The sequence below is a fragment of the Pholis gunnellus genome (assembly GCF_910591455.1).
Source record: "Pholis gunnellus genome assembly, chromosome: 4".
Lineage (NCBI taxonomy): Eukaryota > Metazoa > Chordata > Actinopteri > Perciformes > Pholidae > Pholis > Pholis gunnellus.
Window position 1 is genome coordinate 12,694,736 of NC_136530.1, and position 12,671 is coordinate 12,707,406.

Here is a 12,671-nt window from a genome sequence, read left to right on the forward strand (position 1 = left end):
CCTACTGATTGTACCATCAGCTAGAGACTGTTCTGAGGTCGGATGGATTCAGTGGCTTGCTCAATAACACACATACCATATAAAAAACACGGCAAATTACTCATTCATTCATGTGTAATATCAGTATCAATACCAAAGTATATATGTACAATATAAAAGTTGAAAATATAATCAAGATCTTGTGTTCAAAAACAATATAAAATAAAAATTCAAAAGCCATTTTATTTTAATTTCTTAAGACACCGTGGCAGGAAAGACAGTCTGTGGATTAGAGGATACTTCTTCTATATATAAAAGTCTTACATTAAGCCATTTATTGAGATTATGTCAAATTCACATTTATTTTTTTCAATAAACATTTACCAAATAAATAGACAACACCATTGCAGGAATGATTGGAAGTACAGACTATTTCTTCCGACGGTCGTGTTTCCTTATGATGTCTAAGAGGTTGTTCTTCGTGACCAGCGTGTCGTCGGACCCTTGCTTGGCCTTTTGTTTTTCCCTCCTCTGCTGCTCGTGGAGGTGGGGTGAATTAAGGAGCTGAGGTGGCAGGATGGACCCAGTGGGCTTAACCCGCTTCACCACCTCTATGAATAGACGTTTGTTGTTGTTGTTGAGAAAGGTGATGGCTGTTCCTCGGTGTCCCAGTCGACCCGCCCTGCCAACCTGGATGGGAAGAGATGAAGGATGTCTCTTTAAAAAACACACACACACTCTTACACTTTACCACTGTTCTACTCCGGGTGTTACCAACCTGATGGACATACTCATCCATTGTGTTTGGCATGTCGAAGTTAACCACCAGTCTGACGTTGACTAGGTCCAATCCTCTGCCCAGCACACCTGTACTGATTACCACTTCAAAGTCTCCATCCAGAAGACCCTGAGGATGACACAGAGCAAATATTACACCGTCAGACATGTTAAGCATCGTCAAAACCCCAAATGTTATGAATTACTTAATTTTCACCAACCAATGTGACATAAACATTAGCATGGTCAGGACTTAAATACTGGAGGAAATATGTACGCTGCAGGACTTTAACATATGTAATTATAAACTTTGCTGGTTCTGATGGTCGGTCCATCTTTGTAAACAATCGCACCACAGAAATCAATTTTACATCAAAAAGTTTCTAAAGATACCAAGTTTACATTTAATCACAGCAAAATGTGCACCTGATGCAATGGTGCAGCCATACAAAAATGACATTAAGTTAAATATTTTCTCAGTGTACTGAAGAGTATGAATAGCTTAAATTAGCAGAAATAGAACATACAGTAAGTGCACTGCAGTGTAGTGAGGAATCCTTCATCTGAGACTTTTAGTTATTTATTTCCTGTTTAGTGCGTTTCGCCTCAGCTCTAGGTGTCGGTGGCCTCCAGCTAAAAGCTATTGAGGAGCAACTGCTATACTTCCACTTGACAGTGCGTGTTCTAGCTGCCGCTGGCCTCACCCGGAGGATGCGGTTGCGTTCCCGCTGGCTCTTGTCGGAGTGGATTGCCACAGTTTTAAGGTCCGTCACCTTAGCGACCGCCTCGCACAGTAGATCAGCCCCCAGCTTACAGTCTACGAAAACCACCACTGGAGGATGGTACAGCTTACTGTCCTGCAAGGCAGCAAGGGAAAAACAAAGGAGCGGTGTTAGGTTTTATTTCTTACATCTTACACGGTTCTATATTTTCATATTCAGACATTTCAGTAACTCTTTATACAGATTGAGCTCCTCATGTATATTGACTGAGGTTTTCACTTCATAACTTGCTGATCAGGCAGCAAGGAATTAAAAAAATATATCTAAAATGTTGTGTCTTTGCATTTTAATACCCATACTATTTAGTATGCAAGAAAATATTTAGTAACCCAATACATAGTATGTTAAGTGTCAGAAATACTACGATATTCTACAACATCTTGTTGCATTTTGCCCTACGCAAGCCTGCACGCTTTTCTGGCTATTCTGACCCACAATCCTTTGCACAGCAGATACTATGAGGAAGTAGAATGTCCCAGTTGAATGCATACTGCATGCAACAGTACGTACTTTGTAAGGGCAGTATGTTTTAAAAGTAAAAAGTATGTGATTTGGAACGCAGCTTGTATGATACCTTGCCAAAAGGTGGCTTTTTAAACAACACACACTTGCTCAAAAAGATCACATTCACCCGTTTGGCTGTATTTTGGGTTTACTGCAAACAAAAAGGTTCAAGCTTGACAAACTGTAACAGATAAGTGACAGCTTTCCGATATTTTCTATCTGGTCCCAATTTATAGCTTTCCATTCATACCTGGACAAAGAACAGCGTTACACGGCCTAAATACATGTACTTAAAATCACCATCACAACTACACCCGCTACACAGAGAAGTAGCTCACACAATGGCCTAACAGCACTTCTTCACTGACTTAACTACAGCAGACCCTTCCTGTCCTGCCTCCTGGAGTGGGGCCATGACTCAGGCCCACCCATTTCCTCCAGATAGGGGCCAGGGCTGCAGCAATGGCTGTCTAAATATGGTGCAGTGGGAAGACTGGCTTGAGGAATTACCACCTTTACACAGGCAGTTAATAAAATACCAAGGTGGTGCCAGCTGCGTATCGAGACTGAATAACTAAACTACAATTTAGATAATTACCCACTTTCTGTGTTTTTTTTCCCCCCACCACTTTCTGGCTCCCCACAGTACAATTAATCTTTGTTTTACACAAGAACAAAGAAAACTGCTGACCTTTCGAAGAAAGCCTAAGTTGGCAGTGAAAGTGAGCTTCAAGGAGACATACCTCTTCAAGACATTGTTCAAAATCAAAACCTCAAGTGTACAACCCACATTGAGAATCTCAAACAGCTTCTTCTTCTTGGAGGGTTCCTCTAACCATAGCAGGATCTGCCTCACGTTGGCACAGGGCTGGTTCTTCTCTCCAATAGCAATACGGACAGGGTCACGGACCAATCGGGCAGCCAGCTCCTCCGTCCCTTTTGGGATGGTGGCCGACACCAGCAGAGTTTGGTGTTCTTCTGGGACTTGCTCCAAAACCTCCAGCACCTGCTGCTGGAAGCCCATCTTCAACATCGTGTCGACCTGCAGGATACATCACAAATACATTTCTGCACACTTAAAAGCATATAACTGAAAACTATTACCATGCCGTTGATGAAACCCTCAATTTTACAGCATGTTTTGGGATATTAAGTGACTTAAGATATGATCTGATTTTTTTTCCAACTGAGCCCCTTTAAAGTTTGTTTAATGGTGGAAACCTGAGTGCTGGACTGTCAGCAAATCGGACGTGTACAAAGTGTGTGATGTCGTACCTCATCAACCACCACAACCTTCACTTTGGCCAGCTGCACTGCCTTCTGCTTCAGGATCTCAATGAGTCGCCCAGGGGTGGCTATGATAATCTAAAGAGGGGAATAACAGAAGAACATGATGCTGTGGAAAGTTGAAGACTCAGTGATTGTTGGAGGAGGAAATGACTGTAAAAAAACCTGTACTTTGATGCTGCTTTTGAGGCGGTGGAGTTGTTGGGGAAGCGGCATGCCTCCCACTAGCAGTGCAGTTCTCATGTTGGGGAGGCCCAGTACCAACTCCTTGGCCTGTCTCTCTATCTGAATGGCCAGCTCCCTGGTGGGGGTTAGAATGAGAGCCACAGGGCCACTTACACTGTGTGCTGGCTTCTAAAAAAGAAAAGAAGAAAATGTACAGCACCTTACTACAGGCAATCCCAAAAGCCTTATATGATATCAAGTTGTTTCTCTTGAGCAGAAATTCATTCAAAGATTAGGCTGTTAGTTGCGTTACTGTACCTCCATGGCCCTCACTACCACTGGCAGCAGGAAGGCTACCGTCTTCCCTGAGCCCGTGTCAGCGCTGACGATCACGTCCCTGCCACTGAGGCCAACAGGGACCATCTGCATCTGGACCGGAGTTGGCGCCTGGTAGCCGGCCTTTTTCAGGTTGCCACCAAGCGTGGCGGGGAAGCCACAGTGTTCAAACTCAATGATGGGTCTCCTGACGTCTCCCCCCTGGGTTTCAATGCCCAGCTCCCGTTTAATCCTCTGGACCTGCTCATCCGTAAGGCCCGATATGAACAGATCGTCCCTGTAGCAGTAGCCGGCCTCCCTTTCACCCGCTCCACCAGTGTCAACTGCCGGCTGTTGAGGTTGAGTCCTTTTGTCTCCATCTTTGTCCTTACGGGTAAACACATCTGCCCCAGTCCCCATCCCCATTTGGACCAGATGTTTGGCTTTGCACTCAAGACTGCAAACATCATTGTCAGTGCTGTCACAAATGTACTCCCCATAGCGAGCACACATTACACAGACAGGCTCTCCTGGCTCTGGCCATCTCTGGCTCTTTTTGAATGATTTGACAGGTTCTTCTTCTTCTTCCTCCTCCTCCTCCTCCACCTCCTCATCAGTATCATTTGAGTCAGGCTTATGTCCATCTTCTTGCACTGAGCTCTCCGTCAAACCTGCAGAGTCTCCACCTGCTTGTATTGCCTCCTCCTGTGGTTTGGTGTCTTCGCATGCGTCCTCCTTCTGAACAGGTGTTGCTGACCCGCCTGGATCTTCTCTCTCCCCCTCGCCTACCTTGCTTTTCTTACTCAAAGTGTGGCCTGAGACCCGGGCAGGTCTCTTCACTTTCAGGGCTCTTGGCATAAACATGTTGACCGTTAACCTGTGAACACCAGAGAAACAGATGTAAACATTAAGCCAGTGTCAAGGAATTCGATGTCATAGTTTTGATAGAAACAACAACTTCTCAAAATGGTGGGAAGGCTGACTTGGGCTTGTACAGCATACAGTGATTCATATAAATGATTAGCAATAACGTTACACATACCTCCTTCGAACAGCTTCCAACGCGCTTTCTTTCAACGGTTCAAAACAATCTCCCGACGCAGACTTATGACGTTATTAATGTTGTGTTGCACGCTGGGAAATGTGGTTCGTAGGACAACAGCGTATTTTTTCTCTACATTACGTGGGTCGTTGGGCTCCTTTATAACAGACCGTCCAATTTACGTGTTTTGATTAAATCAAATAAAACGAAATGAAACACTTTAGTTTTATATAAGTCTTCTACGACGGCATGTTTAATTTCAGCTTTTTCTTGTTTTCTGGCCAAGTGTACGTGGGCACGCTGTCCTCTATTCATGTGACATTCAAATGCTCATCGAAAATTCAAACATTAGAACTAAGCTGTGCAGTCACGTGCTATAAGGATGTTAAATGACAACATTTGAACAAGCCTGCCGTCATGGGTCAATAATATACCACTTTAAACTTATTGTAGGAATATACATTACACTACAGGGCCAAAACAACATACCCCTAAACCAAACTGTTAATATTCCTGACAGTTTGGAAGATACCTTCCGCGCATGCGCACTGCGCTACAAAGGCGCTAGGCTTGGGGAGCCACAGTGCGGCAGGAAAACCGCACCGCGGCACCAAGGGATAGAAAGACAAACATATAGGTTATCAATTCAAGAGTAAATGGACGTGAAAGGGAGAAGCTGCCTGCCTCCAAAGAACGCAAACAATGGAAATAGTTCAGTTTCCATTCCAGCTGAAGAGCAGTTTTTCCTCTGAGATCCGAGGAAACCTTCCCAGCTTGGTCTGACGAAGCCCACTTCAACTGATAAACAGCAGTATGGATGAAAAACGCCAAGAATAGCGACTCATTGTGTCAAAAAGAGTCTACAAAACCCGCAGCCGATCTAGCATTTTATGACTGAAAGGACTTGTGAATTGTCTGCGCAAAGACACTGCATCTCCTAATTTACAGCTCGTTTTCTAACACATTCCGGAGTGGTGGGATGCTTTCGCGCTGTGTCGCTTCATAGGCTTCACGAATACAATAAAGGGGAGAAACATGGGCGAAGTTCAAGACGTCAGGGACGTTAAGAAGACCTTCGTCGCTCCATCAATAAAGTCCTTTGAGCACTACGACTTCTCCCGAGCCAAAATCTGTTGCAGCCTCACGTGGCTGGTGGCCAAAGCATACGGCACAGGTAGGTGCATTACTGGACCTCCATAGAATTACCTGCACGCTGCATGAAGAGTTTTTCTTTTTTTTTTCTTCCCCCAATGCATGTTTGTAAGCATTTTAATTAATTACCTGATGCAATACATGGCCAATATACCCGTGGTTCATTGTCATAGGTGAAGACACCAAAAAACAGTCCTCAAAACAAACAAAAGCGTTATACTGCATAGCCTAAATAGACTCATCCTTGATTACACGAGGCAGTATTCTAGAAATCGCACAGTGATTTTCCATCAGAGTTCAAACTGTGTGGCCCACAAACAACATCGCCCCATTGAATACATGAATTGCCTATTGGAAAGGCAATAAATATCATCCCAAGGGGAGCGATAAAAAAAAAAACAGGTTCCTGTGTTGGATCCCAGTGATCAGTACATTATCTAGTCCCACTGAATGGAAAGGGAGTCGTTATTATTGTACCTATTCAGTGTAGAAACGTGGAGGTGGGAAGGTGTCCCAAATGACGTCACCTTTAGGGAACACATTTAGAAAGAGATTCATCTCATGAGATCTGTATTATGCATGGTGAGCAGGTTCTATAGCACACACATGATGTACTTGTTAACAGGGATTGTGGGGTAAATGAAAAGGTTTGTTGGATCATCATAGGACAAAAATCAACTTTAAAATCATTTAAAGTCATTTATTTTTATTAGTAGTGAAAAATGAACTAACACGGTGAACACAAGTATGTGTTAAATGGGTATTAAACTTAATTGAGACCTAATACAGGGAATGTGATCGCCACCTACATTTTGAACAGTGCCGTGAAAACAAAATGGCAATTCAGTGTGAGTATCTGGCCAGTGTGGCTCACAGAGAGGAGGCTTGTTACACGGGGGCTCGGAGGCTCACCTCACACCTCGTCATCATCCTAGAGATCAAAATGTATTCAAAGGAGACAATGTAGTGCTGTGGTTGTTGACTTCAGCAGGAATATCCTTTTCTTTTGATTTTGTTAGACTGTACTGCAAAGCACTGATGCTGAGAATAAATAACGATTTGAATGATTATAAATAGGCTTTTATGAAGTCTTACCGTATGAAATAATTGCAAATTAAAATGTGATGCACATTCACCGGCAGCTTTTTAAAATACTGCACAATTAAAATGTATTTGACTGTACAACCACAACCGTATTGTGTCATTTTGACCTGGGATTGACGGGTGGATGTGCTCTTTTATACATAATCAAATTACCAAAGGTGTTTTTGGTGGTAAATACAACTCTTGTCACCCTCTGTTGTCCATCAGTGGCAATTACAACAACATGGATTCACAGTAAAAGTAACTCATGATCTCACAATCTCCTTCGTATTGTTGTGACTTTGGACTGGTGGCATGTTACGCACACACACACATTTGAGGGAGAAAGAGGATTCTTACCCTTCAGAGGCATAACTCCGCAGTCTCTTCAAACTCTGGGCATTACCCCACTGCACATGACATCGTGATGTGCTCGGTGACTGAGCCTGGGCTGATCAGGTAACACGAGTAAACGTGTGAGACGTTCTGAACGTGTGAGATGTTCTGAACGTGTGAGATGTTCTGAGCCATAAATGTGGTAAAACTGGTATGATTGACATCTTGTTTTCTACACTGCATAGCCAATGGCCCCTGGCCAAAACCCAACCCAGTATTACATTACATGAAGTCACTTAGATCAGTTCTGCTATCGCTCTTATAATACCACTGGCACAGCTCATTTTAGGTCTTATTAATCAACATTTTCTTTGTATTCAATTTAGAGTGTTTTGTAAGAGATACCTTGCTGATAAAAAAAACCTAATTTCACATTAAGCACAGTGAAATATTGGATTCTTAAACATCTCAATAAATGCTCTCATAGCATATAAAGTCTACCTCAAAAAGAAATACCTGTGTGTGTGTGTGTTGCACTGCCACTATGCCTACCGTAGTTGAGTTTCCCATCATTGATCCTTCTTGATCATTGACATTTGATCCTACTTAATGTAATAATTAACTGTAATCGGAGTCATAATGTTGGCTTAACAGCCACTTTGATTGGTTTGGAGAGATGCATCAAATCATTTGGAACATCAGAAACTAAATATGTCACTATGAATACAATACAATGAGCGGCAGTTTGGCCTTAAATGAGGCCTTGCTCCATTCACTTACACTGAAGTGGAAACGATTTTGGTCTAAAGTTGAGTCCTGAGGCAGATCACCTTGTGAGAGACCTCAGACATACAGTACAGTCAGTGTGCTTGTGCTGTGAAACAATCTGTGATTATTCATGTTTTAATAGCAGCATTTCTTTTGTCTGCCCAGACAAAACAAAATCAATTCAAAAACAGGTTTCCCACCTGATGAGAATATATTTCAGATGCTTTGCCCCTGTGCTTAATTCTGCTCTAAAATAACCAATACAGCTCTGTTTGTCTGAGCAGTACAGACAAAGATATCCTGCTGCTGTCGCCACTGAGCGCATCATCCCTTTGCACTGTGTTGTAATAGCCCAGCAAACATGTGATTCCTTGCAGATCCTCTTGTGTATTTTCAACCAGGGCTGAATGAAATGGGCTGATTCCAAAAATACAGCTCTCTCCAGAGAGCGGGTGAGGGAGAGTGCAGGGAAGAGAGAGAGAGAGAGAGAGAGAGAGAGAGAGCGGGCTCATCCACAGATCCCTGCCGACGCTGCTCCCAGTACTTCACATGCATCTGCCTCCTTTACGCCAATGCAGAGCCGCATCAAGCATATATACAGTCTAGTAGATGGAGCAAGATGGAGCCTGTGCAGCAGAAAAAAATACTACGAAGCACAAACCGATACCGGAGTTTAATGTGCGAGACAACCACGGGTTCATGAGCAGAGCTCAGAGTAGATGCACTGTGACCAGAGTGATGGGTAAAATGTTTTGGGGGGGGGGCGAAAGTGAGTACGTTTGATTCTCTCCACGTTCCCTGAACGAGTATCCGGACTTGTTCCTGTCTTCTTTACTGAGCAGATTCATGACACTGACAATGGGAGCCACGGCCAACAAATAGTGGAAGACACCGTTGGGGCTTCAGAAAAGCCTGCGTGGTGAAAAATAACATGAAATAAAATTGTAAATTTCCAGAGCATTTTACCAGCTTCAGGCGAGTTTCCCTGGAGCTCAGCCTGACCTCTGACCTCCCTGTGGAGGACGAAGGGGGAGTGCTAGAGAAAAGATTTATTCCTTTGTTTGCGATCCACAACATGAATAAGGTACTTAAAGGAAAAGGATATAACCTGGATAGTTGCTGCGGTCGCTGTGTGTGTGCGTGCGTGCGTGCGTGCGTGCGTGCGTGCGTGCGTGTTGGAGGATGGGCAGCGGTGAGGGGGAATGTAAAGCTGTCCCCACATGCCACATTTCCCTCTGTGTACACCCAGGCTGTTATCAGAATTTACATCTATTCTCCTGCTGCTGGCACAGTGATGAGCTCTGCATCTGGAGTGTGCGCCGCCTCTTTTGTTTGAAAACAATTCATCATAATTTTTCAGTCTGTTGTTGGAAAACGAAGGTCTTGCGTTTGCTCGGCTCTGGATGATATTTTCTGTACAGTAGACTCGAAGCTTTCTCTTTTCAAGCAATGGTTTATAAAAAAGCTTCCCAGCTCAGCAAACACAGTCAAGAAAGGTGCAAGACAAAAGCAATAAAAAAAAGGCAATGTTTTTGAATTATGGACTATCCCCTTGCAGTGGACACACACACACACACACACACTTGCAGGCTCTCTCTTTGATGAGGCCGGCAGTGAGAGGGGTGTTCCCAGAGAGCTGGAAGCTGCAGCGATACAGACGAGATGCATCGATCGGGTTCCTCTCCTCCTGCAGTTGCTATAGCAACGCCGAGGTCTATCCACACACACATCGACGTCAAAACACCAACAAAGCACGGCAATGAAAAATGAAGCGGACTTACCCCAAAAAAAAAAAAAAAAGCCAAACTCTGATGCAGGTTTGGAGCAAAGCTGCCACCGCTGTACTTCAGCTCACTTGTTTATTCCATAGCTTTGCGACAGAATTTAAATTCATGTGAGAAGTGGGTGAAAGGTATGATGAAGGGGTGTTGTTTTCATATATTAAAACATGAATTAAAAATGTTCATCCCCAGTTTATATCTCTGTGTGCCGCACAGTGTTCTTCTCAATTAGGCTTCCCATGGAAGTTAGTGCAGTCTCTTACCACACATCCCACTTTCTCCCCTCCATCGAACAGACAGCATCCCGGCAGACTTGAAGGACCCCTTCTACACAGACCAGTATGAGCAGGAGCACCTGAAGCCTCCCGTGAGCAGCCTCCTGCTGTCCGCAGACCTCTACTGCCGGGCCGGCAGCCTCGTCCTGAAGAGCGACGCTCCGAAGCCCCTGCTGGGCCACGATGCCGTCATTCAGGCGCTGGCTCAGCGCGGACTCTACGTCACCGACCAAGAGAGGCTGGTAACTGAAAGGGACCTTCGGAAGAGGCCTCTGCAAATGGTAAGAGAGATTTGGAAACCCTTTTCTGAAGGTTGTGGTTACTATATACAGTAATAGTTGTGTTGGCTAATACGCAAAAACACTCAAGTTCCTGCCTTGTGAGCATCAAGTTATTATTATGTCATAGACATTTTGAGATGAATTTGACACTCCCTTACAGTGATAGTGACAATCCCTGAGGCATATTTCATCTTTCCTCATTCCAGCATTCCACCCAGCGTGTCTTTTAAACTTAAGTTAACCAGGAAAGAGGACGTTTTACCACCACTCACACTCTTCTGCTTGCACGCACTCATGTACAAGTCGGTTGATAGTGTATGTTGCTGCATCCTAACTGAGCAACACTGTTCAGCTAAGGAAGATCTTATCGTTTTTTGGGGTACTTTAATGTGTCTTTCAGTCAAGGTATTTTATTTTGAAAGGTCAGCACAGGTGTCTACAAAGAGCTGAATCAATAGAAATAGTAAAAGAATTTAATAAACCTTATTCAGTTGACCTTCAGGCTTACTATTGACAGTGATGAATGAAGTTACTCTGCTGGTAGGGATTGCTAAAAAGGGGTTTCCATCAGGGGTGAAAGTCGGCCGGTACGGTCAGGTACTCCGTACCCATAGTCCGTACCACTAAAAGACTATCATCATTTGAGCAAAGTTAGTTCATTTTCTTATTTTGTCAAACGAAAACAGGCCGAGCACATGATAATATATTAAAACTGCAGAGGCTGCAGCTCGAGGTGGGAGGAGAACAATATGAAGCGATGAAGGTTGGGGGAGTAGTACCGGCAAGAAATTCAATCTACTCTCCCCTCCTGGTTCCCATCCATTGGACATTTGCTAGACAGCAGTCTGTGGGAAAAAAACACGTCAGAAGTGTGTGAATCCCATTGTTTCTTAATGGCCAATAACTGCGCATAATAACAACAATTTCTTTAATTCTAATTTGATTCAAAATATATTACAAAATCAACGGTTAACCAGTGAAAATGCACAAGACAGAAGGGAAGTTATTTATTCCCTTTCCCAGATTTTTCAAGCCTGTCTGGGGATGAAACCGACATTTTAACAGTACAAGCTGACTATAGACCTGAAGGCATCCACTCACTGCCCTGTGTGCGTCTCTCATCTCTCACTGTCTTCATGGCTTCTCTCTCCATGTCTTTGTTGTTGGAGCTCACTTCAGAGATGACTCTGCAGGCGTCCCGCTGAGTGAGAGTGAGGGATCCTCATTATTTTGGGGGCAAAGTCTCGATAGGAGGCTTTACTGCTCCAGTGAATTGCAATTGAGACACGATTAGCACACAGTTTGCCTGCAGTCTGTTTGTAGAGTCTCGCTAGTTTTAATTTCCCTTCTATGCAAATTCAAAATGTATTTAAGTTGTGTTAGGGGTTTGCATTTCAAGCTCGTTGTTTTGTAAAGACGACAAGGGATTTAATACGAGCTCATCTCACATTTTGTGTACGTGCTTGTGTGTGTCCATGCACCTGAGGGATTCCTATGTATCCCTGTGTACTGGTTTTTCCTTATTTTCTCAGTATATTGTACTCGTCCTGATTCTATCTTTCATTTTTCTGTCTTTCATCCTTATATTCTGCATCCGTCCTTTCACTCTCCCCCCTCTTTCACCGCCATCACATCATCCCCGGCCTCCCTTCCTCCCCATCTTGCCCCTCAATCCATGACATTTCCCAAACACCTGCCTTGATCCCTCACTTTTCATTCACAGAGCCACAACTCTGCTCTCATTCCTCCTCTTTTTTAGCATTCATCCATTCCTTTATCATCCATCATTCCCATTCAATTGCCCTCAAATTACATCATTAGCATGATAGCTACAGCAGCGTGATCGGATAAATTGCAGTAGCTTTATACTAACTGAACTGATGTTCGATGGATTCGTTCGTCCCTTTTTTTTTAAATGAGTTTTAATGTTGAATGAGGTGAGAAAAAGAAAGATGCAGCAACACTGTGTAATAATAGTTTTCTGTTCAGGACACTACACACTTGAGACGGTTCATGTGGATAACCTGCTGCACATTGAAATGACAGCTCATCTATTATTTAGACACTGCTTCAACATCTAACTAAGGGTTGACGAGGTGGCCAGAAGCTGTAAAGGCTGAGCTCTGTGGGCGTGTGCAGAGTCT

General features: G+C 43.7%; 2 protein-coding genes across 2 annotated transcripts in view; one reads left to right on the top strand and one right to left on the bottom strand.

Moving 5' to 3' along the window:
* Positions 1-273: 273 nt before the first annotated feature.
* On the bottom strand, positions 274-4,876 carry ddx59 (DEAD (Asp-Glu-Ala-Asp) box polypeptide 59). Its single transcript, XM_079158403.1, has 8 exons — positions 4,852-4,876; positions 3,813-4,686; positions 3,501-3,683; positions 3,318-3,407; positions 2,833-3,084; positions 1,461-1,613; positions 758-886; positions 274-669 (listed from the first exon to the last, which is right to left on the bottom strand). The coding sequence occupies exons 2-8, from the start codon at positions 4,671-4,673 to the stop codon at positions 409-411; spliced, it is 1,929 nt and encodes a 642-aa protein (XP_079014529.1). The 5' UTR covers positions 4,674-4,686; positions 4,852-4,876; the 3' UTR covers positions 274-408.
* Positions 4,877-5,830: 954 nt separating this feature from the next.
* camsap2a (calmodulin regulated spectrin-associated protein family, member 2a) overlaps positions 5,831-12,671 on the top strand; it is a 39,434-nt gene continuing 32,593 nt past the window's right edge. Inside the window, exons 1-2 of the mRNA XM_079158439.1 lie at positions 5,831-6,025; positions 10,268-10,527. Coding sequence (XP_079014565.1) covers positions 5,887-6,025; positions 10,268-10,527 — 399 coding nt within the window. The 5' untranslated portion in view covers positions 5,831-5,886. The remainder of the gene's footprint in view (positions 6,026-10,267; positions 10,528-12,671) is intronic.

Bases quoted from the DNA above. Each gene is read 5' to 3' on its own strand.
- ddx59 (XM_079158403.1), bottom strand. From the start codon at position 4,673: ATGTTTATGCCAAGAGCCCTGAAAGTGAAGAGACCTGCCCGGGTCTCA. The intron at 3,408-3,500 runs GTACAGGTTTTT...TCCCCTCTTTAG, and splicing joins GCCTCAAAAGCAGCATCAAA to ATTATCATAGCCACCCCTGG. The intron at 887-1,460 runs GTGAGGCCAGCG...TGTCATCCTCAG, and splicing joins AACGCAACCGCATCCTCCGG to GGTCTTCTGGATGGAGACTT.